This window comes from Indicator indicator, chromosome 7 (genome assembly GCF_027791375.1).
Source record: "Indicator indicator isolate 239-I01 chromosome 7, UM_Iind_1.1, whole genome shotgun sequence".
In the NCBI taxonomy this organism is placed as follows: Eukaryota; Metazoa; Chordata; class Aves; order Piciformes; family Indicatoridae; genus Indicator; species Indicator indicator.
The window spans coordinates 29,034,881-29,051,657 of record NC_072016.1 but is presented as its reverse complement, the minus strand read 5'-3'; the positions used below and the strand labels follow the sequence as shown (position 1 = coordinate 29,051,657).

General features: G+C 37.6%; 1 protein-coding gene across 1 annotated transcript in view; it reads right to left on the bottom strand.

Moving 5' to 3' along the window:
- Positions 1-3,013: 3,013 nt before the first annotated feature.
- CABCOCO1 (ciliary associated calcium binding coiled-coil 1) overlaps positions 3,014-16,777 on the bottom strand; it is a 55,401-nt gene continuing 41,637 nt past the window's right edge. The window contains exons 6-7 of the mRNA XM_054382709.1: positions 6,062-6,235; positions 3,014-3,073 (exon numbers count right to left, since the gene is read on the bottom strand). Of these exons, the coding sequence (XP_054238684.1) occupies positions 3,014-3,073; positions 6,062-6,235 (234 nt within the window). The remainder of the gene's footprint in view (positions 3,074-6,061; positions 6,236-16,777) is intronic.

Below are 16,777 nucleotides of genomic sequence, written 5' to 3'. Positions count from 1 at the left end.
AGCGTAGGTTATTGAAGGAAGTGTCCTTTTCTCACTTAAGAAAAGCTGAATTTGCAGCCTACGTATGGTGGCTTTTCTGGGAAAGTAAGTTTTCTAGGAATGTCAGTTACAATTTTAGGAAGGAAACAATGTGGTAATTCTCAAATTCAAATCAAGTTTTGGCACAGAAGAGAAGCAAAGCTTAGAAGAAAAGGTCATGGCAAACCAGTATGAAACAGGTAAAAAACTGATTTCCCTTTTTGTGTCTTTCCCCACCTTTTTAAAGCCAGCTTATACTATAAAGGCTGCTCTCCACTGCTTCTAAACTTCCATCACTCTGTCAGTGTAAGACAGGAAAGCAATGCCTGAAAACAGAGCTGAGCTTTTACTACAGGATAATTACCAGTTGTTCATTGTCTTATTAAAAAATCCTAGTGGCAACCAGGAGTTTACTAGGAAGATGCTAAAAGCATCAATATTATGCCTTGTATAGGAAAAACTTAGACCGTTTCACATCTGTCCTCTGTCCCCTGAAACACCCTCACTTCTCTGGCAGGCAAGGTAGAACATAACACTTTTTCTCTTCCTTTCTGTAAGACTGTAAGACTGATTTAAACTGGAAGTTCTGTGGAGTAAGAACCTGTTAGGAACTATGTTAAGTGTGTGTATTGTAAGGAACTAGGTTAGAACAACAGTGTTGAAAAAAAAAATAATCAAAGATTGCTATACTAAAGCCTCAACTGTAGGTCTCAGGAATAACAGTATAATTACTTTTAGAGATGACTATAGCTGTAGCTCAACATGACACAAGAGACCTGAAAAACAACAAGCCTGATTTAAACCAACGGAAAAGCCAGAAATGCAGAATGGAGACTGTTTCTAATGCACCATATTGCATCTGAACATTTTGTTCCTACACAAGGCATGACGTTTTGCATTTCATATTAACATTCTGAAGACATTAAAGGATTCTTCAATTTGATGTTCATATGCTGTGTCAGAACACACACTCGACTGCTCAGAGAGATGTTATGTCTACCTTTTACTCCCTCCTTCAGCCTCCTAACCACTCTCCCTCTCTCTACCAAAAAAAACCCCGCAGCTTTTTATTGGTGGCATTATTTGGTTCAGCAGGAAGATAGTTAGAAATCCTGTTTGTGGGATTGGAACTTTGCTTTGGATTTCTGCAATAGCTCAGCTGTTATGCATATGTACTATGACTGAACGCTAACAAATCATTGCAGTAATACTCGATGTTCATATGCACAGTGTTCAAAGCATTTTAAAATTTCCCAGAGGTTCTACAAAATCCGGGAGAGGGAGGAAGAGATATGGGCAAAAGTCTTTGTTTAGGATTGGTCTTACCGTAAATCATAGTTATGCCCTTTTTGGGAGGCACTGAGATGGGAATGCTGTAGACTTCAGATTTAAGTCTGAAGTGCTAAACAATGGTAAATTGCCAGCAACACATTTTCACTAAAACGTATTTTGAGTATTTTTTTTCCTTTATATGGACACATCTCCTCAGAAGTTCTATTCTCACGTTTGAGTTCAGAACCAGGAAAACTTCTGACATTAGCAGAGTATGTTGGGAGATTAATTTCTGTATAAAATAAAGGATGCTTTGATTCCAGAAAGTTTTGATTAAAAAAAAAAAAAATAAAATTCAAGTCAATAAGACAACAAAGAAGGCAACCAGGAATCTGAATAATTTACAAAGATTAAAATATTTCCAAAGGGTTTCTTTAAAGGTAAAATTAGTAATTCGTCAGGTATTCCCTCAGACCTGAAGGAAGACAGTTGGCTTTCTGTAGCTGAGGGCAGCTCTCCGTACGGCACTGGCAGGAGCAAACAGGGCAGCTCGGAGTCGGCTGGTTACAAAGGTGCCACCTGCGGAGCACTGGACCGAGGAACGCCCCTCCTGCGGGCAGGAACAGGCGACGGGGCCGAGGCAGGCCCCGGGACCCATACCCCTGCCCTGGTCAGGGATGAGACCCAGCCCCTGGCGGCGGGCGCACTCCCGGCTGAGGCGCGGGCAGACGGCGCCCCCTGCCGGCCACGCCCGGCCCCTGAGGGACAGCGGTGCTGGGGTGCGGTGGAGCGGCTCCCGCGGCGGGGGCGGTACGGAGCAGGGAATGAAGAGACTCTTGACTCCGTGGGAAACACACATGGAGTAGCAGCGACTGAAGCATTCCCAGATTGCTCCACAGAACACTGTCCACTGAAATCAAAAGCAAATCTTCCTGGGAATACCGCAAAAGTGCAAACTCCTCATTTATACAATTAATGTGGTGGAAATAGGGAAGTGTAGATAGTTTTAAAGCTTAAGAAGCAATTGGAAATTATATAACACATGTATTATTAATAAATGACTACAGTGAAAAGTAGTTTCACCTAAACGTAGGGAAAAACTTCTTTTCTGTGCAGATGCCAGAGCACTGGAACAGGCTGCCCAAAGAGGTGGTGGTGTCTCTTCTGGAGACTTTCAAAACCACCTGGATGCGTTCCTGTGCAACCTAATCCAGGCAAACCTGATTTAGCAGGGGGGCTGAACTAGATGATCTCCAGAGGTCCCTTCCAACCTGTACCATTCTGTGATTCTGCAAAAGTGCTTAATTAATAATATTAATATTAATAAATAAATAAAATAATATTAATTAAATGCTCTGATTTATCTGCAGTGCCTCAAAATAGGGGTAAAGCAGAAAGTGTTAGATACTTCATTGCTGGAAAAAGGAAAGAGAATGAAACTTAAGTGATTTATTTATTTAAAAGTAGGGTTTCTATTAAGAAATAAACTGATCTGCAACATGTTTTAATTACATATTCTTCTGTTCACAAGCTTCTGCTTAAGTCTAAACTAAATAACAACACTGGCAGGACACAGTGAATTTGAGGAACTGGGATGAACTACTCCTAGGTTAATGTTAAAAGAACCCTCTTCCTTTATAACATTCAGGCAGGGAGCCAGTCTGTGCAAACCATCCCCTAATGTCCAATTTGTGTAAAATTCAACATCACCTTTCTTATCTGGCTATTTAGGACTTTCTGTATAAGCTTCTTCTTGCATTTGTGGCTTTTCGTTTATCTCTGCCTGTAAAGAGAACGAGAAAAAAAAAGTGGTTCTGATGGAGCTATCTTAGGCTGCACATTGTCTTTGTGGTTTTGACACACTGTAGTGTAGCAAGACAGACATTATCCTACACACCTTCCTGTTTTGCAGCCACAATGGTGTTTCAGCCTATAATTAAGGGATAATACTTTATCATACAAGTGTGCACAATGCCGATGTATGGTATGACTGCTGCGGACAGGAATTGATCTGGGACAGCCATTTCTCATGTCACCTTGTCTTGGGAGATAGGCTAATTTGCCTGTACTCTCAGGCAGTCTGTACCAATAAACACCAAATCAGAAAAATTGATCTGGGATTTGGTTGTTGCCACTGTTTTCCTTTGTTGCAGATGTATGTTCTCTAGTGTAGTGCATTTTATTGAAACATTGATGGAATTAAAAAGCATTACTGAAAATGAACAGTAAAAAAAAAAAAGTCTTTCTGTCATTTTGCTTGTCTTTCTTAATTACAAACACAGTTACGAATGTGTATCTCATTCTGGAAATCCAGGCTGCTGTAGACACTAATTTGCATTCTAACATTTGTGGGGAAGGTATAAGGATTGTGACATATTTTAGTGAAATCTTTGGCAGTAACAACATGTAGCAATTTGTAATTCTACAGCACTTGGAAAGATGGGCTCACTGGAAAAAAGGCTACAAATACTGGGTGTTTACGTGGACTTTACATATTTTTCTCAACATCAGCATTCATCACTGCAAAAGTACGTGAGAAATAGAAGGAGTTCAATGACAGTCTTTCCAAGATTCAGTAAGTTTTGTTTAAACAACTGGAACAGGCCCCAAGGTCCTTCACAGGCTTCACATAAACTATTCCAAAATTTACAGCTACATTCTTAATGGACTTCATGTAATGTTGCTGAAGTGAATGGATATGGCCCAAAAAAGCTTGCAGTAAGTTGCCATTTTAGGAATGTTTTGGTGTGCTAGTCCTAGAAATCCCTCCTAGTCTGTACTGCAATCTATCAATGGACAAACATAGCTAAAATGTTTTCAAAGTTCTCTGATTAGCATAAAAAGGTTGGAATATCTGTCTCAACTTTGTATCTTTGGGGATGGTCTTCACCATATGCAATTCATCCTCAAGTATCAACAAATATTTCCCTATTCCTTTCCATTATATGTATACTTGCTTTGCTGTGGAACACTGATCCTCCAGGCTAATCCCCTCCCAGCCACCCCGGATGTCTTTTCTTCTTCAGTTTTACATCCCTCTGTCTCAGATGCTACCTTCAGTGGAAATCAGCTGCCACCATACTTCACTATGGCTGCTGCTGTGATCACTGAGTGCCCGCACTGTGATTTCAGATTAAAAGTTATTTTCTAGACTCAACTAAAGCAGCAGCTGCCTTCTGTTCCCTGGAGACATAATGCAAAATGTGAAGTCACAGTTCACACATAAGAACAAAATGGTATCAGTTTGACCATGCGTCAGGTGAAAATCTTACAAGATTGCCTCAGAGGTTAAGAAACTGAGAAATGAGGTAGAAAAAAAAAGATACATTGGTGGAAAACTTTTTAAAAAAGTGTATATAGGCAGAGTGCAAAAGACAAAAAAATTGGCATTTTTCTTATCTGTGCAGTTTTTGTAAAGGAAAAAAAAAAGCTTGTAGCACTGATATCAATGAAATCAAGGTCAAATGAAAATCAGGCATTGCATGTTTTCTGTAGGCAGGGACAATAATAAGACAACATTGGCCAGGTTCCCTCCTGTTTCTAAATGACAAGTTGAAATGGAATATGAAATCATACAAGTAGATCTAATGATGGCATCATTATTCTGATTTATATTTCCCATTTACACATCATCCATGTAAAGCAATTTGTCAGTATCACACTATTTTCAGTTAATATTATGTTAACTATTTAATAAACTGCTGCATGGTCAACAATGTGCAATGTGCTGTATCTCAAGTAGTGCCTAATGACACCTGGTTGGTGAAAATAAAACCAAATTCCACCAGTTCCTTGGTGGAATACTTAAAGGGTGGATGTCAGGAGGATGGGGCCAGTCTTTTCTCAGTGGTGTCCAGGGACAGAGGTAACTGGGCACAAACTTAAACATAGGAAGCTCCATCTAAACTAGGAAGTTCCAGCTAAACATGACGAGGACCGTCTTTATATTGAGAGTGGTGAAGCACTGGCACAAGCTGCCCAAAGAGGTGGTGGAGTCTCCATGTCTGGAGTTATTCAAAGCCCACCTGGATGCTGTTCTGTGCAACCTGCTCTAGGTGAATCTGCTCTGGCAGGCAGGATTGGACTAGATGATCCTGCCCTTACCATTCTGTGGAACCAAGTTCTAGCTGACTTGCTTTCAATAATTTCATATGTTTGAAGGAGTAGTTTACAAAACAACTATGATCTACTCTGCTGGCTTTCCATGTTGCAATTTACAGACCTCCCTGTAGAGAAGCAGATCATCCTACAACAAATTTAAATCCACTGACAATAGCTTCCTTCCCTTTCATGAGCCCCATAGAAAGAATTCATGGACTCCTCAGAGCCTGCACAGCACATACCAAAACCTGATTTGTTCAATTAAGGCACTTTTTGTGTAGTTTGGCACCTACCAAATGAAGTCTAGAATTGGCATAAATGGGTTATTTCTTATACATATTTTAAGATGTGTAACATAGATGCATCTAACAATCTATATCAAGCACATATTGCATATGCTCCATCACAGCAGCTGATCCTGAACCCCTGAAAAAGAATTTTATCACTGACATCACTGAAAGCAGGATTTGGCCCATGTTTCTTAACACGTAGTAATGCTGATTGTGTATGTTGTTATATTACTGAATATTTTTTATCTTATCACATGTAAGCTGACTAAACGAGTTGTTTATAGAGGCTAATTCACATTTTTACAGCATATGGATGTGCTTTTTGCCAGCTTTAGCATGAATGCAGTTTATATTCACTATGGCTAAGCTAGCTAATTAACCATAGACAGAAATAGTGAAAAGCTTTCTAGTAATATTACCTCGAGATTGTCTATAATTTCATTTGGGATTTCATCCACTGTGGATTTCTGATCTTCAGCAGTGACATAAGCCACATCATCTTCCTTGAAGGAATCCACCTCTGGACAGAACTCTTCCAGCATCCTTTCAGATCCCTACCAAAAATCAAACACAAGAAATGCATGAGTTAGAACATCCTCCTGCTCTCTACAAGACGAAAGAGCATCAGCCCAAAGACATCCAACCACACAAAAAGCCTGCTTTCAAAAACTTTGTCCTGACAGAGACTATAAATGTCTCTCTTGTGCTGCCTGGGTCAGGCAGATCCTGATGTTGTGGAGCAGTATGGGGTGAAAGCCCAGAGGTGTTGACTCGAATAAATGTTCGCTGCTGGCTGATTAATGCATTAAAAGTAATGTCATTCAGTCTCAGAAGCAAATGCATGTTATATTCTGGAGAATAAAGGTCATTAGTGGCTGGGTTCCAATGGGAATAAATGAGGTAGGAGACTCATAGAAAAACAGCTTTATAACAAAACAAAACAAAAAGAACAAAACTCTACATCTTAGATTCTGTCTCTTCAGCTATTGGTGATACTATGAATGATGGATCGGTATCTGAAGGAATGCCTTCTTCTATCAGAGCAGGGAAAGGGGTTAATTATTGCTCAGAGGTTTATTGCACATTTTTAAATTGGAAATGAAATGGAAAACAACAAAAAACAATACCTTTTTTGTTACTACCCAGGTGCTCAGAACTGAAAAGCATACTGAAAATGATTACAGACCAGCTTTAATTTCTAGCTGCACCTCAAGGGACCCTCTTTATACCACTTGGAAAGAAGAGATGATTTTCATAATTTCGTAACAGTGCAGCTTCTTACTCATGTAGATAATTAAGTTTAGAAAACATGCAATCTTCCCAGTGCAAATTTGTCACTTCTGAACAGGTATCTTGTATTTTGGAATTAAAGGGTCCCTCTGGCCACTAGGGTGTTCAGTCAAAGGAGACAGCTGAAGTGGAGCTGCAGTGACATTGCATCAAATAAAGCCCTAAGAAAACTATTTTACTGTATTTTAATATACTATAATTTAAGAGTTGTTCATAGTCCCAAGTTTTTTGCTGCTTCATCAGCTTGCTCCTATTTCTCCTTCCAACAAACATGGGAACCTCACTGGTATTTGGCTGGTGTGCGAACTGCAGCTCCAAGAACGATCTGACAAGGAAATGGCTTCCCCTCCCTCCCCATAGTGACTGGATGCAGCAATTAGTCTGTGCTCTGGCTCTTGTGAGTGGCGCAAAAGGTGTCTCCGAGTCCTCTAAAGGAACAAGGTTTTATGCTGTGTGTTTTGGTTTGTCTGGTTTTGTTTTTTTAAAGTGCATTTCAAATAGGCATTTTTGAATGAGCATGGAACAGGGTATATTAAAATGGTGTGTTTAGGGCCTCTATGCCAGGAAGTGTCCACCGAGAATACCAGGCAGATGTTCTAGTTCTGAGTCAGCTATTATAAACATGATTTTGCTTGGATGGCGTTAACTCGGCTACATTAATTCACATCAGGGTAATTGCAACTCCCATAAATTAATTTCCTCATACCTTTGAAATCATTGCAAGGTTGATATTTGGTTATTTAATTACTTGCTACATTTAAACCTGCTGAAAGTATTAAAGGTTCCGCACATTTGCAAAAGTGATAGCAAAAACTGAGAAGAGACCTTGGCATTGTGCTTTACCACATTCAAGTAAATCCCTTTTGTAGTCCTAAAAGTTTTTTAGAAGTGACGTTTGGACTCTCTCATTATCTTCAAGATCCTCTGTCATGCATGACCATGCTAAAAAATGGTAGACAGTGTTAGCCCATGTTTATAAGAACCCAAATGACTGACACAAAGATTTTCAGAATTAAAGTGAGGAGAAAATCAGATTTTATAGAAGCATTTTCCTGTATCACTCAAATTTTACAGCACTGTGCTAATGCCTACAAGACTGATAAAACAAATGGTCAGAAAGTTTAGTTCTTGTATCAAAATGAAAAAGCCTTAAGTTGAGCTAAATGTCACTCTTTCTGAAATCAAAAGAAGCTTTGTTCTAGAGGTTTGTTGGATTTAGCAAACATTTCCACTTTCTCTGATTTCTTACCTTATATTTTCTTGCTAAAAATACTAGCTGAATGGGATGAGAATTCACAATTATTCCTGCTTTGTTAAAATAACATTTTTTTTGTTAGTTATTTACTGAAAATATTCTTTTTGTTTAGATTAAATAATTATTCTATTTATTCTTTCTAGTCCAAATTTCAAAAAATGAAGCAATGTATAAAAATAGTCTAAGTTTTAAAAATCAGTTTCTTGCTGATCAAATGCCTTTTTTTATACATACTGTTTTAGAATAATATTTTTACTTCACTGTGTCCTTTTAAAGAAAGCCATTCTTTACTCATCTATTCTGTGTCTAATAATAACCCTTGGGTCATTAAGAAATAACTAAATTACAGCAGAACGAGTGTCTTTAATGAGCTATAATAGTCTCAACATTCAGCCAAACTTTTTTTTTTTTAGAAAACTGCAAAACTTCAGTGTAGAATATGAAGTATTTTGTTTAGTAATAATAAGTTTATAAGCAGTACTACAGTTTACAGCCAAAATATAGTGACCTAAAAATGCCATTCTGCATTGCTCCTGCCTATACATTGTGTCCTTAACAAGTCCAGGGGAAAATTAGAACGAATGAGTTGAATTGTGGTGAGAGCCTGAAGCCAACAAACGTATTTAAATGAGTCCTTCTGATGCAATACTTTCTTTAGAAAATACAATTAAGTCTTTGTATTTCCTTTGAACAAAACCTCATGCTTAATGGCACCAATGTCTCTGTAGTAAAATCTATTTAAAAACAGAGAAGGAGACACAGTAAGTTTTATACAGTTACAGTGGCTTTAAAAAATGTTGCTAGTTTCTGAAGTCTGAGTAAATTTATGGTGAATTACCTCCACTGACCTACATAAAAAAATTTCTTTCTCCTTTTTTTAATTCCTGAAGATTTGTCATTATGTGGGCATTATTCACTATGACAAAGATGTATTACTCAATGTGCCCTCTTGAATCAATATAACTATTGAAATGTGAGAAACAGTTTGGCAAGATGATAATGCCTTAAAATTAATTGGCAGTATTTTTCTGCTCATTGCAGTTCAATGGGTCCATCAGAATTCAAATACAAAGAAATTGTTAAGCAGTTGCAGAAATGCAGATGGCATATCAGTGTCAGTGCAGATAAAAGGATGTGCCAAAGGAGACCGGAGGGAGCAGAAGTTAAATGCAATATTCTTACTAATTCCTAGGTGTGGTGGGGTGCCAAAAGACCACTTGAATCTGGACAAGTTAGAGCAGGATAGAGGCAGCTCTAACATTCAGCAGAGGTTAATGAGGGTAATACCATTCACCGTCACCTTTTACTTTCCCACTCTAGTCCTCGGTGCAGTCACAGCTAAGGACTGCAGCAAGTGTTCAAATGCTGCCCTCCATTTATAGCCCCATGCCACAATTTTTCTCAGGAATTCTTTCAAGTAAAAGTGTGACTAAAAGGAAGTATATATAAAAAGTGTTGTGTTCTGTACATAAACCCACACACTTTTCTTGTTGTTGATAGCTAGTAAATTACCTTTTTTGAGCAAATGTAGGCAGAGCAAAGACAATAAAATAGCACACAGGAAAATTTCTAAAACAGAATAATGTCAGGAAAGAAGATTGGTAAAGCATTCTAATAAATGAGTTCCACAGATGTGGTAGTTATTATAAAATTAGCTTTGCATAACTTACCAATATACTATTACATTTCCCCCCTGATGTTATCTGTTACTTGAATTAATTTTGCTTAAGTTACTATTATTGCAGATTTTATCCACACTGTATTTTATTATTTAAGTTTCTGTGGTATAAAACAAGCCCTGGCTGATAGTATTACTTTTAATAATATATGTAAGAGGTTTTAGCATTACACAAATGGCTGCTGAATATATCTTAATAGTCATAGCACAGAACCTCTGCTCTCAAAATATTATGTAGATTAAAACCAGCTATTTACTTACACTCTAATTCAAGTCATTGGAAAGGTTTGCTGTATTTATGTATGTAGTATGAAGGGAAACAATCTACTCCTGGAATAAATACCAGTTTGGAAATTAGCAAAGCTGAGGTCAAGGTCAGTTTGGATTTACTAACATACTTTCTGAGAATTAGAATTTATAGTTTATGCTTACTTATTTCATAAATTAGAAAAGAGACTGGGGGATGGGGAGTATTTGCCTCTGATACAAGGCTTTTGTATCATAGAAACACTTTATAAAAACACCTTTTCAGCTTGATATTATCTGAAATTCTGTACTCCTCTGCAGTCTTAACATAAATTCTTCAGCTACTCTTACCAAAAATAGGAAAATAATTATTTATTAGGATTGGAAAAAAAATCCCATGTTCAACATGGTCCACTTCTAAAGCCTTGTAACATCTTCCAAAGACTCTCAGTGGCCTTTCAGTGGATATGGGTTTGATTTTATATGGATGACAGATGCATTTTACAAAGGGTGTTCTTTGTGTCTGTATTTATATAATCTGTGCAGTTTCTAATTGTATGCCATGGCACTTTATGCTCCCAGAGACTTGCACAGCCTTCTCTCTTGTATGTGTATGTGAGATTGGCTGTGAAACAAAATATTTAATACAGGATTTACATTAGTTTGCCATTCATGCTAAGCATGCCCAGCTGCACACCTACAAATGTGCTGAATTTCAGTTGCTGGAATAAAAGGCATTTACAAGATACGGTTTGTTAGCTGCCTGTATTTCATGTGGTTAAATTTGAATGAATAACTAATGGACAGAGATGCACTGTCTCACACTCACTCAAACCAGCCTGCCTTTTTCCCCTCCACTCTTCAACCTGCCAGCATATGGAAACACAACAAATCCTACCTGCCTTCTGAGGCATCACCCACCAGTGTTCCCACAGGAGGTTTCTAGGAGGCTACTGATAGCTGTGCAAATATATTTGCCATCCTATTGTGCAGCAATACTATACACAAGGTCCAAAGGACTAAAGGATATTGTGAAGCATTTAAAAACTTAATCCAGATACATGACCTATGCAGTGTGACTAAGATGGCAGAGCTTCCTTCTGAACACCTTCACTGTACACATTTCTATTAATATTTGAATTAGAATTAAGATCAACGAGGGACTAAACTCGGCCTCTGAAGCATGTTTTCCAGCTGCTAATGGTGCACATGGAAATGCTGTGTGCATGTTCCTAGGCAGGAGTTTTCAAACTACTATTCCTTAAATGAAAGGAAAGTTCAGGAAGTCAAAGGAATACTTTATGCTCTTTTTCTTGCATTTCAGAATTCAAGCTACTATGTTCTAAAGATCATTTTCCATGTTTCTGGGCTGAGATGTGAATCAACTTTGCTGACAATACATCAGTAATTAATCTAGTCCAAAATAGCTATCTGAAGCAATTTAGTGCCCGCATTGACAAAACAGGATCTACTCTTCCCCCCCAGGAAGCTGTAAATCAGTCAGTGACATCTGGCCTCAAGGACATCAGAGTCATCTGAAATGTAATCTATATTAATGAACATCAATATTCATTTTTAAATAAAAAGAATTTGCTACTGCCATTATGTTTACATATGGAATATTATTTATAGCTTGTGTTCCTCCTTTCCTACATTTTCCCCATAAATTATTGTAAGGAAACACACTGTCACGATTATAAATATTTTTTTTCCTTGGAGTTAAAGCTTTTACATATCCTCTTACTGTTTTCAGTAACTATATGAGGACAACTACAAGGATTTTCTTGCTACTCCAGGAACTACTGCCAATTTTAATGCTCAATTGAGTAGAGAAGAGTGCTTCTACAAAAACAACCAAAGCCTTCCTCTCTAGAGATATCTTAATGCAGAATGTCCTTAATACCTAGGTTCTGTAAGAGTATCTAAACACACCAGAAAAGAAAAAGCCTGATTTTAGTAAGCTGTAGTAATTCACTTCTGCTTTTACCAAGCTTACAATCATTACTGTTAACTCACAGATAATTCAGAAAGACAAAATAAGAGACAAAAAAAAAAAAATCCTCAGTTGGCTTTCATGCTGAGGACATATTACTAAATGATTCACCTTGGAATGGTCACTCTAAATTCACATTGTGTTTAGCATTGCCAAATCTCCTAGAGTTATGGGATTACAAGAGAATCTCAGTTTTCATTTAAAAATAAAGTCAGTGTCTAACTCTTACAGTTGCAGAGGAAAGATTGAAAACATAAATCTTGAAAGCTAAAAAACTAGACTGCAAGCAAAAAGAACCAAATAACAAATATTTTTAGCAACTCTCGTGGCTTTTTAGGATTTGTCTCACCATTTTAATGCTTGAGGTTAACAATCTGTTAAAAACAATGCATAAAGATTTGGGAGGGGGAGGATTTTTTTTTTCTTTTTTTTACAGTACCCAGAATCTTGCATGGCAAGAATTCCCCCCTTCTGTTTCAAGGGCACTCACCAAACAAGCAAAGAGCAAGCAGCTCCTATTCTGGCTGTTTAGTTATACTTAATAGGAACTTAAAGACATTAACACTTCACCCCCACCCCAAAAAAAAAAAGGAAAAAAAAAAAAAGAAGACAATCCATAAAAATCATTCCTACAGTAATCAGCTAGCTAAAAATATTTTTAAATGCTTGTTTGTTCATTTTTGTTGTTTGTTTATTAGTCATCTGACCACATTAGAAAATCATAAAAGTAGTTGCTGTTGAACTCAATGCACAACAGGCAGTCTAATATTTTGGTGGCATCGACCTCATCTGGCTGGAATTTAACATCCTCTTTTTCCAAATCATTTAATTGGGAAAGATCTGCTATGAATGCTGAAAACCTTATGATAAAAATGTGAAAGCATACTTGGCCAGGTGCATTTTGGTACCATTTTCTGGGAGGAGGCTTTATACATTTTATAAAGACTTGCTGCAGTTTCATACTCTTAGAAAATCAACTTGCATAAGAGCATTTGCCTTTGCCAACAAAATGGCCTGTAAGAATTAAAATGCTTAGGGAGATGGTATTCATCACACCCTGTTTAGGGTCTTTGTCAACCCCCTTAGTCCCTCTCTGTACTAAGCACAAAGATGACTGCATCTCCTGAGACACAGTCAGAGCAGCTAAGACAAATTAAGAACCTAACAACTGCTTAATACACCTGCCCTGGCCCACAGCAAGCACAGCCTGCCACCTCTCCCACTGACTATAAAGAGAACCTAGGAAAGATGGGTTCTTCACTCAGGCTCTTCGGTTTGCCTGGTGCTGGGAAATATGAAATAGTGACTTTTATATTCAAAGGACCACTGTAGAAACATTAACAGCACCACACATTCCCCATGCAGTTCTGAGCATGTATGGTGAAAGTCAGATGGCCATCAGCACAGCTGTTTTCTCCAGGTGTCACATCTGAGATGCAGCAATGTCTCCCCAACCATAACTGTTCTACAGGGCTTTAGTTCAGCCCTAAGACTGATAAAAAAATGCTAATGTAGACATGCCTATCTCTAGCATGTCTCACAATGTGTACGCACCAGTTAAAGCAGGCATTACCCCATTACATTTCTCTTTGTTCACTAAGTAACAGTCTTCAGGCTTCATCTAAACACAAGTACAATCTACATGAAAGAAAGGCACCAAGGAGATTCCCCCAAAATAGAAAAAAATTAGAAGAAACTTTTGAAACCAGGAAGGTTCAGGAAGTGATTGGGAGCTCCTGCAGACAAAGTCTAACTGCAAAAAAACAATCTTTTGCTGTTGATGCAGTAATGAGTAATCACAATCATGAGGTCCCACCTCCCACCTTTATCTGCCACCACTCTTGAACAGCCTTCCCTTCCTATCTACTTCCTCTGAAACCAGCATTTTTTTCCATGCAGGACTGGTCACAGACAAGCCCCTTGCACAACTGCCCCATACTCTGTACATTTCTGTAGCACACAATGACACAGGAATAAGCTCTCTCTAAACTCCATGCAGCCATCAGGTGTGTTAGATGTGAATAGGCTTGTGCATATTGATTCTCTCCTAGCTGATGTTACAGAAATAGCTGCTCTAACATTTAAAAGGTTGCATTTAAAAACAACGCCAACAAAAAAACCCTTAAAGAATATTGATTCAGAGCCAAAATGAGAAAAAAAAATTGCTCACACAATTTAAAAACAACAATATAGATTTTTTTTAAAAAATATGCTGCATTAGAAAACTTTTCAGGATATACGGTCACATAAAACAGGGAAGCTTGTGTTCTTTATTAGACCTAAAACATAAAGTCTTTGCTTGAGTGTGTAAGTTTCTGTTAAAACAACAATTTGTCCTGTGGACTGTAAATTCAATTACTGTTTTTATTGGAATCACATTTTGCTTTGGAAACAATCATGCAGAAAAACAACCAGTAACTTAGACATCTTACAAACATCTCAAAACAGGCATGGTTTTGAGAACAAATTGGCTATGGTAATTCCTCCAGTGTGAGCTGCAATGTTTTTAAAGCCATTTCCATATTTTTAATTAACACCTAGTTAAAAAAAAAATCATCTTACTATAGGTCATTTTAATCACAAATAGGAAAATAAATTTATTTTATCAGAAAATTGACTCAACACTATTTAGGGTATTATTTTTCATGGTTTTATCATCAGAATGAAGTTATTAACATGCATTTTTCAATTTGGAATGCAGAAGCAAGACCATTTTGTTCTCAAATTTCAGTGTTACGGTTTTCAGTTACCTCTCTATGTGAAACAAGTCTATTTTAACACCAACATATTTGATCAGTACACAGGAAAACCCACATAAATCTGTGATATTAATACTTCTTTACAAATGCATTTCTATATAACTTGAATCTTTACTATTCAAATCTTAGTCAAAAGAAACCACCACTTCCTTATATGACACTTGAATTTCATACCCTATTGTAAACAGGCTCTCCTTATTACAGTGCATGTTCAGAAATCTGTTTATATTGGATCTCAGCTTGAACATTTGGGTTAGTTTTTACCTCTATCTTATAATACTTTCATTCACGTTAAATTAAGCTGCAGTTGTGGATAGCAGCAGGGTTAGTGTGGTGCATGCAAGAGTTAAACAAAGCTTTGTTTCAGCATTGCTTGGCTTGGTGGGTGATTTGAAATCTAGTAGGTTTCCTTTTGGTAAACTGCCAAAGCCAACCACACCTTAAATGATGTGAGGTTGTTTTTGAGAAAGTAATATCTCCTTACAGATTATCTCCTCCCACTTTGACTTGAATGGTTTCTGAGAAGAGTCATTTCCATTTCTGTTGGGACATGAAATTGTTTCTGGTGAAAAAGCACATAAATCTCATTCTGCTTTGACTTGTTAGGAAGCTTGTGACAAATCATATAATCCAATGTGGATATTTCAAATTTTGTTTAAACAAAGCATGGGAAGAAACAAGTATTTCTACTGAATAATTGTTCCCCAAATAAAGCAGCAAACCAACACCCACTTAATCCCTTATAAACTCTAAGTTAACTTCATCTGCTAGAAAATTTCCACACAGACAAGTAACAAAACCAACAAACATTTGACATTTGTTCCAATAAGGTTTCCACCATCATACAGAATTTGAACACAAATCGGGATTGAGAGTAAATGTTTCAAACTTGGAATTGAAAATCTTGAGCCAGCCACAGAATCAGTGAATATGAAGGGTACTGTTTTGAATTGTATGCTACAGGCTTTCTTCTCTTCCTCTTGTTTTTTTTGAGAAACTCTGTTCTACAAGCATAGATGGTGGGATTGCAAATTTGCAGTTTGACTTATAAGATAATGTACCAGCTTTTGATAGAAAAAAAATGAAGTAATGATGTCAAAGGGGTTTATCTATTTATTCCTTTTGGCACCACCTTTTCCCTGGAAGCTTTCGTAAATAGCAACATCATAAGTACCTGGAGAAAGCAAAGGCCAAACAGCAGCATCTTCTCTTTAAGAATGCACAGCTGTACCCAGAAACATGACATTACCCACTCTCAAGCTGCTGTCTTTTGATCTAACCCTCAGAAGAAAACACCTATTGGGAACATCAAATGTGTCTGGATTGCAAAGCAGAGAAGTTCAGATGAGAGTAGAAAAGACACTAGTGGCTGGAAAGTTCCCCTAGCAACAGAGAGAAAGGCAAGGTGGATGGGGATGCAGGAATTAAATCAGTTTTGTGGAAAGAAAGACTTATTTATCAGCTGATGAAAAACATGAGTAAATGTGTAGAGGAAGAGAGCAGGCACAATGGGAAGTACCTAACAACAGAGCTGAATGTCTCGTGCGGAAGAAAGACAGTGAGGCCAAAGAGATCCAGCTTCACCATGCTGGTGGTAGAGTGCAATGCTGAACTGTACACTTTATTATTCTAGTCTCAGATTGCCCCTTCGTCCCAGCTGCCAAGCCTGCCAGACTGCATGAAATAGTTGAACGTCTAACATGGTTCCAACAATATCTCTTGTCACAAACCAAAATGTTAATGTCTTTTTCCAATAGATTCACAACTATCAAAGATGGCGTTCTAAAGACTTCTGGAGGTGGGTCCTATTCACTTCGTTATCTAGGTCAGGCTATTTCCCTTTGATAATTCCTTGCTGCATCTAGACAAACATCA